The 18,387-nt window shown below is 49.1% G+C and overlaps 1 protein-coding gene across 1 annotated transcript in view; it reads right to left on the reverse strand.

Annotated features, from left to right (window-relative positions):
• DIS3L2 (DIS3 like 3'-5' exoribonuclease 2) overlaps positions 1-18,387 on the reverse strand; it is a 364,836-nt gene that overhangs the window by 193,078 nt on the left and 153,371 nt on the right. Inside the window, exons 8-9 of the mRNA XM_015414784.1 lie at positions 8,508-8,602; positions 5,170-5,417 (exon numbers count right to left, since the gene is read on the reverse strand). Of these exons, the coding sequence (XP_015270270.1) occupies positions 5,170-5,417; positions 8,508-8,602 (343 nt within the window). The remainder of the gene's footprint in view (positions 1-5,169; positions 5,418-8,507; positions 8,603-18,387) is intronic.

The following is an 18,387-nucleotide window of genomic DNA, read 5'->3' on the forward strand; positions in this document are numbered from 1 at the left end:
TCTCTGATTTATCATTCCGTCACACCATTTCCCCTTCTGTGCCTCTCCTCTTCCTGTCTGTTACCTTTTCCTTCCTTCCTAACCCTCAGTCATCTCCCCACTATCAAATCCAGACTGGAAGTTACTGAGAGCAGGAACCGTCGCACCTGTCCATTGCCACATACATCAGTGGCGTTGCATAAACAGCAAATAACAGGGCCACAGAGACGGGAAGAGGATGTTGAAGCCAATGCTGGCTCAGAGCTTACTTGAGGATCGCCTGGGGGTGGGGGTGTCAGAGCTGTCCCCAGCCCATCCACAGCCAGTGCCTTCATTCAGAGAGCCAGTTTGGTGTCGTGGTTAAGTGCCCGGTCTCTGATCTGGGAGAACCGGGATTGATACCCCACTCCTCTACTTGCAGCTGCTGGATGACCTTGGGCAAGCCGTAGTCCAGATAAGAGCTGTTCTTGAAAAAAAGAGCCGTTTCTGTCAGAGCTCTCTCAGCCCCGCCGACCTCCCAGGGTGTCTGTTGTGGGGAGGGGGAGGGAAAGGAGTTTGTAAGCCGCTCTGAGACTCCCTTGGGTAGTGAACAGCAGAGTATAAATCCAATCTTTTCTTCTTCTTCTTCTTCATTCAAAGTTGGAAAATATTGAGCTGTACACCACATTCAGTGAAGACCAAGTATTACAGCGTCCAGAGGAGCTGCCTCAATACCCTCTTGCTGTTGCAGCAATAGAAATATCTTGCTACAGAAAACAGCACAAGGAGACCTACTGCACACAATAAAGGCTGGAGGAAGAAGCTACTGAGTATCCGTCCAAACCACAGTCCACTGAAGCAGAATCCCCTGCCTTCCCCAGCAGTTCTCAGTCAAGCACCTTAATGCCGCAGGGGCTGTGATCGCTCCTCTATCTGTGTCAAAAACGCTCCTTGCTTTTTTGCACGAATTTTCGACAACCCCTTCTAGGTGATTTTTCAGCATTCCTTGCGAAAAACATTAACGATCATTTCGACTGCCCTTTCCTTCCCGATTTCATTCCCCACCAACACCACGCAGAGGAGTCTAACCGGCTCATTGGCAAGGCAATGTCACTCGGTTCCCGGCAGAACCCCCGAATTAGGTTCGCGGAATGATCCCTGACCTCCCACGTGTCCAATCAAGGAAAGAGGATGAAGCACGAGCCGTGGGGTGCAAACCAGCGGCACTAGTCACTGGAAACAAGGGTATCCAGCAGGATAAAAAAAGGAATATTTACCCAACAATCTACATCGTTCCTTCCTCCGTCATCCTGCAGGGGAAATGTTCACTTTCTGAAATGGCCATTTTCTACCTGAACAGAAGCTCATCTTTCTGGCCATAAGATGACCTAAGCTCTACCAAACTCAAAAGCTCACACACACCCCATCTAAACACTCTCTCTCTCTCTCTCTCTCTGAGGTGGTGGCAGCTACAAACATGGACAGCTTCAAGAGGGAACTGGATAAACAGATGGAGCAGAAGTCCATCAGTGGCTATTAGCCACAAGGTATCGATAGGAACTCACAGGCTGGGGCAGGTGATGCTCTGTATTCTTGGTGCTTGGGGGGGGGGCAACAGTGGGAGGGCTTCTAGTGTCCTGGCCCCACTGCTGGACTTCCTGATGGCACCTGGTATTTTTGGCCACTGTGTGACACAGAGTGTTGGACTGGAGGGGCCATTGGCCTGATCCAACATTGGCTTCTCTTATATTCTTACAGCTGGGGCAAGGGATGCTCTGTCTTCTTGGTGCTTGGGGGGGCAACAGTGGGACGGCTTCTAGTGTCCTGGCCGCAATGATGGACCTCCTGATGGCACCTGGTATTTTTGGCCACTGTGTGACAGAGTGTTGGACTAGATGGGCCACTGGCCTGATCCAACATTGGCTTCTCTTATGTTCTAGACCCTTCAGGCTTCCCTTCACACTTGTTCAATGCTCTGCTCATGGTGGTGACGGAAAATAATGTCAAGTCCCACCGGAAGCAACCTGTTTGGCAAGGCAGAAGTTTTCATTGATTTAAAAATTAATTCAATCATTAAAGAGAACAGTTGGGAGGGGGAGATTTCAGAATATTCAATGCTGGCCATTGACATGACCAACTAATTCACCCCGGGACAACATTTAATAGCTTCTTGACCGGGGAATGAACCTTTCGCAGATGCAGAATGCTTAGGAGAGGTGAACAAAAGCTCTGCTTCTTGCCTGCTGTTGGGGGTTTGAGGTCCCAAGCTAGCAAAGTGTAACACAAGTCTCGCCTTCTTGACTATGACAGCCAGCCCAAGGATGTTTCCAAAGAGTCACACACACAGTGTGTCTCCTCTGCTTACTGCCCAAACTTTGCACCGCTCAACAAACCAAGCAAACTGATGACAACACATCTGCCCTCAAAGGGGGAAAGCGGGTTGTTGATGACCACCAGGTGGCGCTCAAGAGTCACAGAAGTGCCCCCCCTCCCCCTAACCCCCCCCCCCAAAACACAAGAGCGTCAGAAGAGCCCCGCTGGATCGGACCAGTGGTCCATCTAGTCCAGCATCCTGTCTCACACGGTGGCCAATCAGTTCCTCTGGAAGGCCGACAACAGGGCATAGAGGCCGAGGCTGGCATTCAGAGGTGTTCTCTAGTCACCACAGCTAGTAACCCACTGATGGACCTCTTCTTCATGAATTTGTCCAATCCCCTTTAAAAGACATACATGCTTGCGGCCTTTGCTAGATCCTCCGGCAGCAAATTGACCATTTTCATAGAATGTTAGAGTTGGAAGGGATCTTGCAGGTCATCTAGTCCAACCTCCTGCACTCTGCAGGAGCGTAGCCAAAAGATAGCCCTACAACACACCTGAAAGATGGTCATCCAGCCTCCGCTTGAAAACATCCAGCGAAGGAACATCCACCACCTCCCGAGGCAGACTGTTCCACTGCTCAACCACTCTGACAGTTAGGAAGTTTCTCCTGATATTGAGCCGGTATCGACTGCCTTGTAATTCCCACCCATTAGATCTAGTCTTGCAATCCAGAGCAAGAGAGAATAGATCTGCTCCATCTTTTACATGACAGTCCTTCAAATATTTGAAGACTGCAATCATGTCCCCTCTAAACCTTCCCTTTCCCAGGCTAAACAGACCCAACTCTTTCAGCCTGTCCTCTGACAGAAATGGCTCTTTTTTCAAGAACAGCTGTGCCAGAACTATGGCTTGCCCAAGGTCATCCAGCCAGGTGCAAGTGGAGGAGTGGGGAATCAAACCCGGTTCTCCCAGATTAGAGTCCACATACTTAACCACTACACCAAACTGGCTCTCTTATAGACATAGCAAGGAAATGGAGGAAAGCAACAGGCCCCTCTTTAATGGACCGGTGCAACGGTATATGGACTCATTTTGTTTTAGAAAAATTAGATCAGTCCTCGGGACCGCAGAACTTAGATGCTTATTATAGAAACTTCCAAGCGGTCTGGTTCCCGATCATACAGTTTCTTCAAGAAAAGGAAATTATGTCATCCAATCTTTTCTTTCATGAGCTACTTTATTTTTAAAGAAGGTTTTTTAGAAAATATGAGTAGTTGTGAAGTTTCTTAGGTAAGTTTTCTTGTAATTATAGTACTGGAATGGCATCTGTATTATCACACTGGTCTTATTTGTCATATTGCTTTTGTTTGATTTTTTTTTTTTATAAAAGCTTTATTGACTCCCCTGAAAAGGGGAGGTATTTCACTAAGAATTAGAAATAAGGAAGGGTATAAAGAGGGACAAAGAAAAGAGTGAGTGGTATTAGTAATCTGTTAATCTGTTAAACTTTTTCTTTTGTTTGATATTTTAATTAAAAAAAAAGGGGGGGGGAGAATAAGATATGCAACTGAATGTACGCCAGTGAGTACACACCCTTCAGTAATGTACAATCTGGAGCTGTGTGAATGGAATCTCACATGTACGAAGCAGCCTTCAACTGAGGCAAAGCACTGGCTGATCAAGGTCACTATCGTCTACTCTGACTGGCAAGGCCTCTCCAAGGTCTTTCACGCCACCTACAAGCTGAGTGTTTTAACTGGCAATACCAGCGCTCTAACCTGGAAAGCAGATGCTCCACCGGTCAGCTAGCCGTTGCCCAAGTCAACGGCCAAGTAGATTCCCTTATATCACCCAAACCACCTCCTGATCCCCAGTCTAGTTAATCAGCATTGCCAACTGGGACTGGCAGCAGCTCTCTGGGGTCTTAGGCACAGATATCTCCCAGTCCTGTTATCACATAAAAACATAAGAGAAGCCGCCATGTTGGATCAGCCCAATGGCCCATCCAGTCCAACACTCTGTGTCACACAGTGGCCAAAAATACCAGGTGCCATCAGGAGGTCCAGCAGTGGGACCAGGACACTAGAAGCCCTCCCACTGTTGCCCCCCCCCCAAGCACCAAGAATACAGAGCATCACTTGCCCCAGACTGAGAGTTCATATAAGAACACAAGAGAGGCCAATGCTGGATCAGGCCAATGGCCCATCCAGTCCAACACTCTGTGTCACACAGTGGCCAAAAATACCAGGTGCCATCAGGAGGTCTAGCAGTAGGGCCAGGACACTAGAAGCCCTCCCACTGTTGCCCCCCCCCAAGCACCAAGAATACAGAGCATCCCTTGCCCCAGACTGAGAGTTCTTATCTATAAGAACATAAGAGAAGCCAGTGTTGGATCAGGCCAACAGCCCATCCAGTCCAACACTCTGTGTCACACAGTGACCAAAAATACCAGGGGCCATCAGGAGGTCCAGCAGTAGGGCCAGGACACCAGAAGCCCTCCCACTGTTGTCCCCCACCGGGCACCAAGAATACAGAGCATCCCTTGCCCCAGACTGAGAGTTCCTATAAGAACATAAGAGAGGCCAATGCTGGATCAGGCCAATGGCACATCCAGTCCACCACTATGTGTCACACAGTGGCCAAAAATACCAGGTGCCATCAGGAGGTCCACCAACGGGGCCAGAACTCCAGAAGCCCTCCCACTCTTGCACCCCAAGCATCAAGAAGACAGAGCATCACTGCCCCAGACAGAGTCTTCCATCTACACCTTGAGGCTAATAGCCACTGATGGGCTTCTGCTCCATATGTTCATTACAAATCATTCCAGTGGCTGAGGATCAAAACCGGGGACTGCCCCATGCAAGGAATGGGCTTGACGCTGCAGAAACGTACCCAAGGGCGAAATTGCTGTCTTCCCTCCAGTCCACGATATGGCAGATGAACAGGGTGCTGGAGTAGTCCTCGGGTCTGGAGGCGAGGTCTGGTGGGCAGTCGGCCAAGGACACGTAGGCACGCGGCAACCGGTGGTCCACGGGTGAGAACATGGCACACTTCTTGAAGAGTTCGCTGTTGCGGTCGGTCAAGAGGCGGAGGGAGCCCATCGCTGCCCTAGAGTGCTTCTTCTCCAAGATGTAGACCACCTGGAAGACCCATGGGAGTTGCCCAGTTAATGCCAGAAGGGGTGCTTTCAGTTACTAGCAAGGGGAGCCAGTGAGGTATGGTGGTAAAGAGCGTCTGGGAGACCCAGGTTTGAAGACTGTGCTATGGAAGCTCGCTGGGTGACCTTGGGCCAGTCACGCACGCTCAGTCTAACCCGCCTCACAGGGTGATGGTAAAATGCTGCACAGGAGAATGGTGTAAGCTACCTTGGGTCCCCAAAGGGGGGTATAAATGTAGGAGGGGAGAGAGATGGAAGGAGAGAGGGAGGAAGGGGAGAGCGGATGATGAAGATGAAGATTAAGAAGAAGAGATTGGATTTATAACCCCGCCCTTCACTCAAAGTCTCAGAGTGGCTTACAAACTCCTTTCCTTTCCACTCCCCACAACAGACAGCCTGTCAGGTAGGTGGGGCTGAGAGACCTCTGAGAGAACTGCCCTTGAGAAAACAGCTCTGACAGAACTACGGCTTGCCCAAGGTCATCCAGCAGCTGCGAGTGGAGGAGTGGGGAATCAAACCCGGTTCTCCCAGATTAGAGTCCGCGCACTTCACCACGACACCAAACTGGTGATGATGGTGATGAAGATGAAGAAGGTGAAAGATAGGTAGCTGGGGCGTAGGTAGATGATAATAGATGACAGACAGACAGACAGATAAAAGTTTGAGTCCAGTGGCACCGTTTTAGACCAACAAAGTTTTATTGAAAGTATAAGCTTTTGTTCCTGCCAACCTAGCAGTTCGAAAGCAAGAAATTGCAAGTAGATAAATAGGGACCACTTCGGTAGGAAGGTAACAGCGTTCCGTGCGCCGTGGTGTTTAGTCATGCCGGCCACATGACCACGGAAACGTCTTCGGACAGCACTGGCTCTTCGGCTTGGAAACGGAGATGAGCACCGCAACCCTAGAGTTGGATTCGACTGGCTTTCGAGAAAGGGAACCTTTACCTTTAAGCTGACCAAATGGATTTTTTTTTTAAAATCCCTTTTGTATCCTGTTCTTCCGCTTCCAGAGTTCTAGATGCGTTATTCTGCTGCAGTGACGAGAATCACGATTCTGGTATCACCTAAAAGACTAACGGAGTTCTATTCTAGCATGAGCTTAAGTGGACTGGAATCCATTGTTGTTTGTTACTGTCCCTCAGAGGAGTTCAGGGCTATATGGCATGGTGCCTACCTAGCCCCAAATGGTTCACTCAAGGTGCCGGCACGGACTTTTAAATCCCTTTATAACCTGGAACCAACACACCTCAAGGAGCGCTTTTCCCCCCACAGGAACCTACCCATACACTCTGGTCATCTTCGGAGGCTCGACTTTGTTCGCCCTGCCATCTGTGGCTAGACAGGCAGCAACTCAAGAAAGGACCTTCTCCGTTGTGGCACCAAAACTTTGGAACCCCCTCCCCCCGGGAAATTTGTCTGCCCCCACTATCGGTGTCTTATGCCAGCGACCAAGAAAAACCAATAAATAACAACTGTGCACTGACCAACCCACCCAAGAGCTATAGAAAAGAGACCAAATGCTTATATGGGCATTTGGTCCAACTTACATAGTAGCAACCCTTGTAGGTGCTTTCTAAAACTTAGGAGACCTGGTCCATATAAAACCTGAATAATGTTTACCTGTTAAGAAACTGCTATGAGACGTCCGGTATTGGCTTGTAGCTCCTGAGGAAGGACCTGAAGTCCGAAACACTAATCAATACCTAGGAAAAGTGTTGGACATCTGACTTCAATGTGGACATCTATTTCAGACTTTATTGTTATGAGAGGTTGTTATTCTGGACTTTGTTCTTTCCCTTTGGGATATTATGAATTTGTGTATTGTCCTATGATGGATTACATGCATTGAATTACTTGTTGTATTGAAGTCTCTTTTCTATAGCTCTTGGGTGGGTTGGTCAGTGCACAGTTGTTGTTTATTGTTTTTTCTTGGTCATTGTTTACTGTGGACTGTATTGTTGTCTTTCGCCAGCGGGCAAAGAGTTGTTTGCCTTGTTTGACATAATCCCAGGAACAATTACAGGCCCTCCTTCGGGGTTATGGTCAGTGTTCCCTCTAAGCTGAGTTAGTGTGAGCCAGCTCACAGATTTTTAGCCTCTGGCTCACACCTTTTTGTCTTCGCTCAGGAAGGGATGGCTGCCGAGCAAACTGATTTAGGCAGTAGCCAAATCGCCCGCTCACAGCTTTAAGGCCAGCAGCTCACAAAGTAGGATTTTTGCTCACAGGACTCCACAGCTTAGAGGGAGGGCTGGTTATAGTGTTGTTTGTTTATGTGCTTTATTGAATTATTTTATTGAATTATTTGTTTTACTGCTTTTAACTTATTTTAAATGCGATTGTTATCTCTTAAGTGCTGCATGCCGCGCCCTGAGCCCCAAATACGGGAGAGGGCAGTTTAAAAACCAAATCTATAAAAATCAAATCTATAAATAAATAAATTTCAATCTTAATTATTCAAATGTTTTAATGTTCCCTCCAAGCTGTGGAGTCTTGTGAGCAAAAATTCCACTTTGTGAGCTACTGGCATTAAAGTTGTGAGCGAACGATTTGACTACTGCATAAATTAGTTTGCTCTGGAGCCCTCCTTCCTGAGCCAAGAGAAAAATGTGTGAGCCGGAGGCTGAAAAACTGTGAGCTAGCTTAGTTTAGAGGGAACTAGCTTAGTTTAGAGGGAACACTGTTTATGACACACATGGCCCGGCCCAACGACTCATTTATGTCAGTTCCGGCCCCCATAACAAATGAGTCCGATACCCCTGCTTTAAATAATAATAAATAATAATAATATTCTGACTTGACGACAAATACTCAGGCGTGGGGTGGGGTGGTTGGTCTTTCATAGGCCCACTAGCCAAGATCCTTTCAGTTTAAGAACTTCTGTTCTCGTGGCTCTTGGGGACTCAATCTGGAACATTTTCTGCGCAAATCATGCATTCTGCTACAGAATCGTGAGCCACCTCGAAGTGGACTGTCCCCATTTTAGTCTCAAGAACACCTTGCGGGATAGGGTAAAGACGAGAAAACCTGTGCTTGAGAACAATATGGCCGTTTGGATGGTTCCCGCAAGACACTACCTTTCCCGTCTTTTGAAGGACCTGCTCTGGATCATTCGCCTTGGGGGAGTCTTCCTGTTTTGCGTGGTGGCCGCTGCAACCTTCTGGGTCTCGCCCTATGGAAAACATACATTAAAAAGATGCACACGTCAGAACTGCTTCCATGCCCCTTTCCTACTTCGGCCTATTAACGTCCCTCTTTGGCCAGCTTCAAGTGTTGGCCCGGACGAAAAGGAGCAAAAAAAAAAGTATGCCCAAATAGCCAAGGAACAAACAGCAGCACTTCAACATCCCTCCAGGCCACAATGGGGAACAGATATATGGTCGACTTCCATTCTGCACATCTGCGAAAGTCAAAGCAAGCCCCGAAATTTACAAGTCCGTCTATACCAGCCATAATAAACAAAAATGGTGGAACGCAAGCTCTATTTATTTAAAAATGCAAATAAAAGCGTTTGAGTTTCCTGGCGTTTCTTAACGTTGGGGTCATTCTGCTTTTTCGCATTACATAAATAGTCCCCCCCTTTAAGTACTCGCCTTCATTAAAACATTCAATTTCCTTTAAAGAATGTTATGCAAGGTTATAAAATACATATTTCGCCTCGGAACCAAAACCGCACCTTGCAAGGAGATAGTCTTCGGCTATGGCCCAGCTGTTATTAAAAAGGGCTGGTGAGGAGTCATGTAAGCTCCAAAGACTCCACCCTTTAGAGAGCAGGGAAAGACACCTCCTCCAGAGGGGCTGTGACTCCATGGTAGGGCAGCTGCTCAGCAGGCAGAAGGTCCCAGGTTCAATCCCAGGCATCTCCAGTTAAAAGGACCCGGCAGGAGGTGATGTGAAAGACCTCTGCCTGAGACCCTGGAGAGCTGTAAAGAGGGGCTGTGGCTCAGTGGAAGAGCCTCTGACTGGCATGCAGGAGGTCCCAGGTTCAATCCCCGGCATCTCCAGTTAAAAGGACCAGGCAGGAGGTGGTGGGAAAGACCTTGGCCTGAGATCCTGGAGAGCTGTAAAGAGGGGCTGTGGCTCAGTGGAAGAGCCTCTGCCTGGCATGCAGGAGGTCCCAGGTTCAATCCCCGGCATCTCCAGTTAAAAGGACCATGTGAAAGACCTCGGCCTGAGACCCTGGAGAGCTGTAAAGAGGGGCTGTGGCTCAGTGGAAGAGCCTCTGCCTGGCATGCAGGAGGTCCCAGGTTCAATCCCCGGCATCTCCAGTTAAAAGGACCAGGCAGGAGGTGGTGGGAAAGACCTTGGCCTGAGATCCTGGAGAGCCACTGCCAGTCTGAGTAGGCAATACTGGCCTTGATGGACTGATGGCAGCCTAATGCGTTCACAGTGGAGTGTTAGTTTATTGAATGTAACCAATCTATGAAACTGCATTATGCTGAATCCAACCTTTGGTTCGTTGAGCACAGTCTGGAGTGGCGTAACTGGAAGGGTGACGTGATCGAGGTTTGTAAGATTATGCGTGGGATAGAGCAGGTAGAGAAAGAGGTACTTTTCTCCCTTTCTCACAATACAAGAACTTGTGGGCACTCCATGAAATTGCTGAGCGGTCGGGTGAGAACAGATAAAAGGAAGTACTTCTTCACCCAAAGAGTTATTAACACATGGAATTTACTGCCACAGGAGGGGGTGGCGGCTACAAGCACGGACGGCTTCAAGAGGGAATTAGATAAACATATGGAGCAGAGGTCCATCAGTGGCTATGAGCCACAAGGTATAGATAGGAACTCTCGGTCTGGGGCAAGGGATGCTCTGTACTCTTGGTGCTTGGGGGAGGGGTCAACAGTGGGAGGGCTCCTAGTGTCCTGGCCCCACTGCTGGACCTCCTGATGGCACCTGGTGTTTTTGGCCACTGTGTGACACAGAGTGTTGGACTGGATGGGCCACTGGCCTGATCCAACATTGGCTTCTCTTATGTTCTTATGATCAGCTCTCCAGGATGTGATGATTTGGATCCGACGAAGGGAGCTGACGGTGGAAAGCACAGCGGCTTTTTACGAGTTTACTAGAACTATCCTTGTAACTTTGCAAGAGGCAAGGTTGGAACCCCAGAAAGATGTTTATTACAGGTGGTGGAAATGGCCGGCAAGTCGCAGCTGGCTTATGGCGACCTATAGAGTTATCAAGGAAAGAAACGAACAGAGGTGGACTTAAAGGGGCCAGAACTCCAGAAGCCCTCCTACTGTTGCCCCTCCAGCACCAAGAAGACAGAACATCACTTGCCCCAGACAGAGTCTTCCATCTATACCTTGCGGCTAATAGCCACTCGTGAACCTCTGCTCCATACGTTTATCCAATTCCCCTCTTGAAGCTGATAAAAACATAAGTGAAGCCATGTTAGGTCAGGCCAATGGCCCGTCCAGTCCAGTAGCCAGAACCCAGGTGCCATCAGGAAGTCCCTCAGTGGGGCCAGAACTCCAGAAGCCCTCCCAGTCTTGCCCCCCCCAAGGACCAAGAAGACAGAGCATCACTTGCCCCAAGCAGAGTCTTTCATCTATACATTGTGGCTAATAGCCACTGACGGACCTCTGCTCCATACGCTTATCCAATCCCCTCTTGAAGCTAGTTCCAGGTGGTCAGCCGTGTTGCTCTGAAGCAGCCGAATAAATTTAGGGTCCAGTGGCACCTTTAAAACTAACAAAGGTTTATACACGAAAGCTCATACCTTGAATAAACCTTTGTTGGACTTAAAGGTGCCACTGGACTCTAAATTCCCTCTTGAAGCTCTCTGTGCTTGAAGACACAATGGCCCTGTGTGGTACACTGGGCTGAAAGTTCGTAACGAACCAAAGTTTCCAACGAAGTTTGTAACAAACCGAAGGTCATACGGTGATGTTTACGGTGGAGTGGGGTCTCGAGCCCGATCTCCAGGGCCCAAGCTCTACACTGCAATAACTTGAGGCTCACTTTACGGGGTGGGGGCTCTCCAGGATCCCCCACCAACCCCGATCGGCTCCTACAATGGCAGTGGATAATCAAGGGACGCTCACGCCCAATGAGAACGACTTTCGACATGGCCTGAAGCTGCCCACCTCTGTGTAGCGACCCTGGACTTCCTTGGCGGTCTCCCACCCAAATACTAACCAGGGCTGACCCTGCTTAGCTTCTGAGATCTGACGATATCAGGCTAGCCTGGGCCATCCAGGTCAGGGCAGGTAGTGGGAAGCAGTGTTCCCTCTAAGCTGAGTTAGTGTGAGCTAGCTCACAGTTTTGTAGCCTCCGGCTCACATATTTTTGTCTTAGCTCAGGAAGGATGGCTCCAGAGCAAACTGATTTATGCAGTAGCCAAATTGCTCGCTCACAACTTTCATGCCAGTAGCTCACAAAGTAGAATTTTTGCTCACAAGACTCCACAGCTTAGAGGGAACATTGGTGGGAAGTGCCCTCAAGTCGCAGCCAACCAATGGTGACCTCGTAGGGTTCTCAAGGCAAGAGACGTTCAGCGGTGGTTTGGTATCGCCCTCTACGTAGCACCCCTGGATTTTCTCGGTGGCCTCCCGTCCAATTGCTAAACGGGGACGACCCCTGCTCGGCTTCCGAGATCGGACGAGCCCACCGGCCTATAAAGGGTAGCTGTGCAGGAGCAAAACCTATCCGCTTGTGGGCTGGTGATCTGCAAAGAAAACCTTACCTCATCCCCAAAAACACTCCTGTCCAAAAGGAGTCAGTCATCGTGGTCTCCAAGTTTAAGGGAAAGGAGCTGACGAGAGGGGTTTTAAAAAAAAAAAAAATGAGGAAAAGGTATAAAACATATGTTTTATTGAAAAACTATGGATCAGGATGCCAAAAAGCACTCATACGCAGACCGGAGACGGGCCAGGGTAGAACTTCTGAGCCCACACAAGAGGCCTTGTTTTACCAACACGCCTTGCGCTCCTGAGGCTGCTCGGGATAGAATTTCTCAGTCGCTTCCACCCCGCCCTGCCTCCTCGGAGTTTGGCGTGGCCTAGATGTCACTCCCCAAGAGTCTCCCATCCGGGCAGTTCACTGGCCCAGTCCTAGTTAGCTCTGGAATGACAAACCGTGTGTCTACAAGGATGTCATCATAGAATCGTAGACTTGGAAGGGACCTCCGGGGTCATCTGGTCCAACCCCCTCCCCAATGCAGGAAGTTCACAAATACCCTCCCCTCCGGGAGCAACGGAAGGAACAATACTACTCAGCAGTGGTGGTAACATTGGAGCTCACAACTGTCCCCTTTCAAGGCAGCACACCCGACCACTGAGTAGCTACAGCTCTGAGATGGAACTGATGGATCGATGGGGAAGGTCGGACTGGAAAGAAAAGGGGACCTGGAAAGACACGGGAGGGGGAGTCATTCCCCTACGCAGGGCTCTTTTTGTAGCAGGAATTCCTTTGCGTATTACGCGACACACCCCTAATGTAGCCAATCCTCCAAGAGCTTACGGTAGCCCCTGTAAGAAGAGCTCTGTAAGCTCTTGGAGGATTGGCTACGTTAGGGGTGTGTCACCTAATACGCAAAGGAGTTCCGGCTACGAAAAGAGCCCTGCAGTACCCCTGCTTTCCATCCCTCCCCCTCACAGCCCCTGCAGCTTCTCCCCTTTCCCTGCTTCCTTCCCTCCCGCCTAACCCTCCACGGTGGACCCATCTTCCACTTGACCTCCAGTCCTAACTTCCGTCATTCCCTCCCAATCAAAGCTTCTCCCCTTTCCCTCCTTCCAACCCCAACTGCTCCATTGTTCTTTCCTTCCTTCTAGTGAATCTTCACTCCCCCCATCCTTCACATCCTTTCTGCCCACTCATTCATCCTCTCCCCGTTTCTCTCCAGTTCCAAAGTGAACCTGTGGCAGCCATTTTGGATTACCTAGGCAATTCCCCAATGGCTGCTGAATTCTTGTGGGGTAATCTCATTAGATTTTAACATTTTTTTATCCCTCCCCCTCCGGGGAGGGAACACTGCAACAGTGTTCCCTCAAAGTTGAGTCAGTGTGAGCTAGCTCAGTTTTTTAGCCTACTGCTCACAGATTTTTGTTTGAGCTCAGAAAGGATGGCTCCAGGGCAAACTAATTTATGCAGTAGCCAAATGGCTCGCTCACAACTTTAATGCCAGTAGCTCACAAAGTAGAATTTTTGCTCACAAGACTCCACAACTTAGAGGGAGCTTTGGTCCCAGTGTTCCCTCTAAGTTGAGTTAGTGTGAGCTACCTCACAATTTTTTAGCCTACAGCTCACACATTTCTGTCTCAGCTCAGGAAGGATGGCTCCAGAGCAAACTAATTTACGCAGCAACTAAATCGCTCACTCAAAACTTTAATGCCAGGACCTCACCAAGTACAATTGGTCCCAGTGTTCCCTCTAAGTTGAGTTAGTGTGAGCTAGCTCACAGTTTTTTAGCCTACAGCTCACACATTTTTTGTCTTAGCTCAGGAAGGATATGGCTCCAGAGCAAACTAATTTATGCAAGAGCCAAATCGCTCACTCACAACTTTAATGCCAGGACCTCACAAAGTAGAATTTTTGCTCACAAGATTCCACAGCTTAGAAGGGAGCATTACCCCACACCCCCATAATTTTTTTAAAAAAGATTTTGATGTAACTCTGACGGCTCCCTGACAGGCCCATAGCCACAGTAGGGCATATAGGCACGGTGCCCCCTCACGCGTGGCCCACACCCTAACCCTGCTCTTACCTGCCAGCTGCACTCGTTCGCCTTGGCCACTACAGGAGGAGAGATGACTGACTGGTGCGATTACTTTCTTGGCGAATATGCGCTCTCTTCTACCTAGCAGGTGGGTGAGGCCCGCCGCTACCGTAACACAGCACAAAACTAACTGGGAAGGGGGAGTCTAAATCTAGAAATGAAAAGGTAGAAACTCTCCCCCAAAATTTTTAAGACAAAAAGTAATACTCATAGGCATATATTGAATATTTAAACATACATAGCATTTCAAAAGAATGTTCAAAAGGGCTTCCGGTCTGGCTCCCGCGCATGGCGGACGCTTCCTCGGGTCGCTCCCGAGGGCGCCTCGCCCGCCCGCGGTGGAGGAGGGAATCCGCGCGAGCGGAGACCTGAACGAGCCCCTCAGAAGAGAGGAGCTCGGATCCGGGGCGCTTTAGGGCGCACTAGGGGGGAGTCGCTTTTTCGACCGAGAGGTCGGAGAGCGAGGCTCCCGCCATGCCCTGCCCCAATGGACCTTGCTGCGTGAGCGACCCCGAACGGGGTTTAGCGGAGCCACCAGACGTCACCGAGTGATAAAGCGACCATCCGCAAAAGTGGAAAAGAAAAAGAAAAGATCGGCTTAACTGTGAGTTGTCAAAATGCAGAGAAAAAGAACTGAAAATTGTTTCCCCCCCCCTCCCAGCGAAAAAGGCGAAGAGGTTAACCCTCCATTTGCATAAGCGAAAAAGAAAAGGAGGGGGGGATGAATTGAGCGGACAGTGATGTTTTCCTTTGATGTATTTGAAAGCGAGAAACTTGTCTCTCTGGAGCACATTTTAAGAACTTTCTAAAAGTAAACAAAAAAGAAAAGATGTCGGAGCTGGGCAAAAGCGAGCGGAGAAGGAGGGAGGGACTTCCGTCTGGGCGTTTGTTTGTGCGCAAGAGCCGGCTGTTGAATGTTTGGACTGTTTATGGCTGTGAATCCGACGGGAGTTTTGCAAAAAAGATAAGTTGGAATTGTGACAGCGAGAAGTGCCTGTAAGCGCTTATAAGTCAACAATTGCGAGGAGGACCCATAGAGAGTCTGGGAGCGAATATAAAAGCGAAAATGAAATTGATACCATTCTCGAAAATGGGGACCTCCGGGGCATGAAAGGAAGAGGATTTATAGTACATGAACGGAGCGTATTAACAACAACCCGAAGGAGGATCTAACAAGCCGGAAGGAGAAGACAACAGAGACAACAGAGGAAGCTCCTCCACGTCAGCGATAGTAAAAGTACCCAGCACGCAAAGAAGCGGTTCTGAATGTGCACAGAAGAGACCCTTTTTATTAACAGAATCTCAAAGGAACATTACTAACATACTAACAGAGAATACATGTAACAGGACTAAGAAAAGAAGTTTGGCAACACACAGAAGAAGCCCAAGAAGATTAATTGGACATTACTAACAGTTTAATTTACCAGTTTATATATCACTCAGCTTTCTCTTTCTCCCACTGTCTACCCCTCCCTTTTTTTCTTTTAAGCGAAATACCTCCCCTTTTTAGGGGAGCCAATAAAACCTTTATTAAAAAAAAAAAAGAATGTTCAAAAGGATGTTCAAAAGGATGTCATGCACATCATATAGTCACTCAAACCATCGACTGATGGTACTTAAAGTGGTACAATTCAAAATAGTCCACAAACACGAGCCCTCCTAGGGGCAAAAACAGTCCATGGAGAAAATACTGTCCAATATACCCCGATGGTAGCATATTTCTTGTTAAGTGGAGTCCAAGACCTTTTAGCAAATTCACAACTCAATGGTGTCGAGAAACAGTATTTTGACGTGTGCATGGACATTGCACATACCTTGACTCGTTATACCCTTTGATGAAGGATTGTCTTCGAAATGGTCTTAAGATAACATACGCAATAGTCGGGGTATACTGGACAGTATTTTCTCTATGGACTGTTTTTGCCCCTAGGAGGGCTCGTGCTTGTGGACTATTTTGGACTGTACCACTTTAAGTATCATCAGTCTGTGGCTACTGTGGCACAGAGCACATAATCTCTGAGTATTAATTGCACCGGCTCGCCAACTCTCCCTCTCCTTTAACGGTTGAGGTGAATGATTGCGTTCCTCCAAGGTCCTCAAAGCGGTGTGTATGGTCCATCCAACAGTTTTGTTCTCATAAGGACATAAGAGAAGCCATGCTGGATCAGGCCAATGGCCCATCCAGCCAAACACTCTGTGTCACGGAGTGGCCAAAACCCAGTGCCATCAGGAGGTCCACCAGTAAAGCCAGGCTCCCAGAAGCCCTCTCACTGTTGCCCCCCCAAGGACCAAGACCATCACTGCCACAGACAGAGTCTTCCATCTATACCTTGTAGCTAATAGCAACTGATGGACCTCTGCACCAGATGTCTATCCAATTCCACTCTTGAAGCTGATAAAAACATAAGTGAAGCCAGGTTGGATCAGGCCAATGGCCCATCCAGCCAAACACTCTGTGTCAGAGAGTGGCCAAAACCCAGCGCCATCAGGAGGTCCACCAGTAAAGCCAGGCTCCCAGAAGCCCTCTCACTGTTGCCCCCCCAAGGACCAAGACCATCACTGCCACAGACAGAGTCTTCCATCTATACCTTGTAGCTAATAGCAACTGATGGACCTCTGCTCCATACGCTTATCCAATCCCTCTTGAAGCTAGTTCCAGGTGGTCAGCCATGTTGCTCTGAAGCATTAGAACAAATTTAGGGTCCAGTGGCACCTTTAAGACCAACAAAGGTTCATACACGAAAGCTCACTTGAATAAACCTTTGTTGGACTTAAAGGTGCCACTGGACTCTAAATTCCCTCTTGAAGCTGTCTCTGCTTCAAGACACAATGGTCCTGTGTGGTACACTGGGCTGAAAGTATGTAGAAGAAGAAGGAGAGATTGGATTCATACCCCGCCCTTCACTACCCAAAGGAGTCTCAGAGCGGCTTACAAACTCCCTTCCCCTCTCCTCCCCACAACAGACACCCTGTGAGGTAGGTGGGGCTGAGAGAGATCTGACAGAAACGGCTCTTTTTCAAGGACAGCTCTGAAAGAACTATGGCTTGCCCGAGGTCATCCAGCAGGTGCAAGTGGAGGAATGGGGAATCAAACCCGGTTCTCCCACATTAGAGTCCGTGCACTCAACCACTACATCATACTGGCACTACACCAAACTGGCGTAACGGGCCGAAGGTCATACGGTGATGTTCACGGTGGAGTGGGGTCTCGAGCCCGATCTCCGGGGCCCAAGGTCTACACTGCAATAACTTGAGGCTTGCTTTACCGGGGGGGGGGGCGCCTCCAGAGTCCCCCACCAAACCCGATCGGCTCCTACAATGGCAGCGGATAATCGAGTGAGGCTTGCGCCCAACGAGATCGCCTTTCGATGGGGCCTGGAGCTGCAGAGAGATAGGCGCGCGCACGGCGCATGAGGGAGCCCAGAAGAAATCCTGGAGAGCCGAACTAAGAGGTAAAGTGGTGGGTGGGGAGGCAGGGACAGGAACCAAACTCCCCCTCTGCCAAACCAGAAATAAACTATGCCGAACCCTCTGCTGTCGTGGTTATCCGGTGACCATTCAATATTTCCACCCTGGGCAGCGATGTGTTTTCAGTGGGAGATTTACTATGTTAGCTTGGGCAGGGCTCGCCGGGCTTGTCTTACAGTGCAAACAGTCTCCGGCAACTTGGGCCCGGCGAAACGGTGCTTTAATCCCCTTGTTTCCCTTTCGGGTGATTACCTGACAAAACCAAAAATTGTTACAGCTTTGCTGAAAAGAAAATGAGGCACTAATGGCCAGAAACCTCTCCAATTAGTTCTGTTATTACCAGCAAATTAGAGCCAGCGATTGCACCGTGAGCGGCCCTCTGAGACGGCAGCTTGAATCACTCTGTAGCCAGCGGCCCCTCCTCCTCCTGGTCGGATGGCTTTGACGGGGGGGGGGAAATAGTTCTTGAAAGTTCTTTTGAGCAAATTAGATTAACCAGGACAGCTGAGGTGGCCAAAGCGGGCCCTTAAAGCCGTCAGATTAAAACACTTATTAGCCGTGACGGGTCCAAAGTTATTTTTTCCACGCTTGCAGCGGCCACTGTGGAAATTTCCAGCTCTCTCCAAGAAGAGCACAATTAACATTAGCGATCCCTGCTTGCAAATGAAAATATATTGTGTTTTCGGACCTCAGAGAGAGAGAGGAGGAGGAGGAGGAGGGCAGGGAAGGAGACTTCGCCCGCCCTGGATGGAAAGGAGCGCGCTGGG

The sequence above is a fragment of the Gekko japonicus genome, unplaced genomic scaffold (genome assembly GCF_001447785.1).
Source record: "Gekko japonicus isolate JY-2015 unplaced genomic scaffold, Gekko_japonicus_V1.1 scaffold1662, whole genome shotgun sequence".
NCBI classification, from domain to species: domain Eukaryota; kingdom Metazoa; phylum Chordata; class Lepidosauria; order Squamata; family Gekkonidae; genus Gekko; species Gekko japonicus.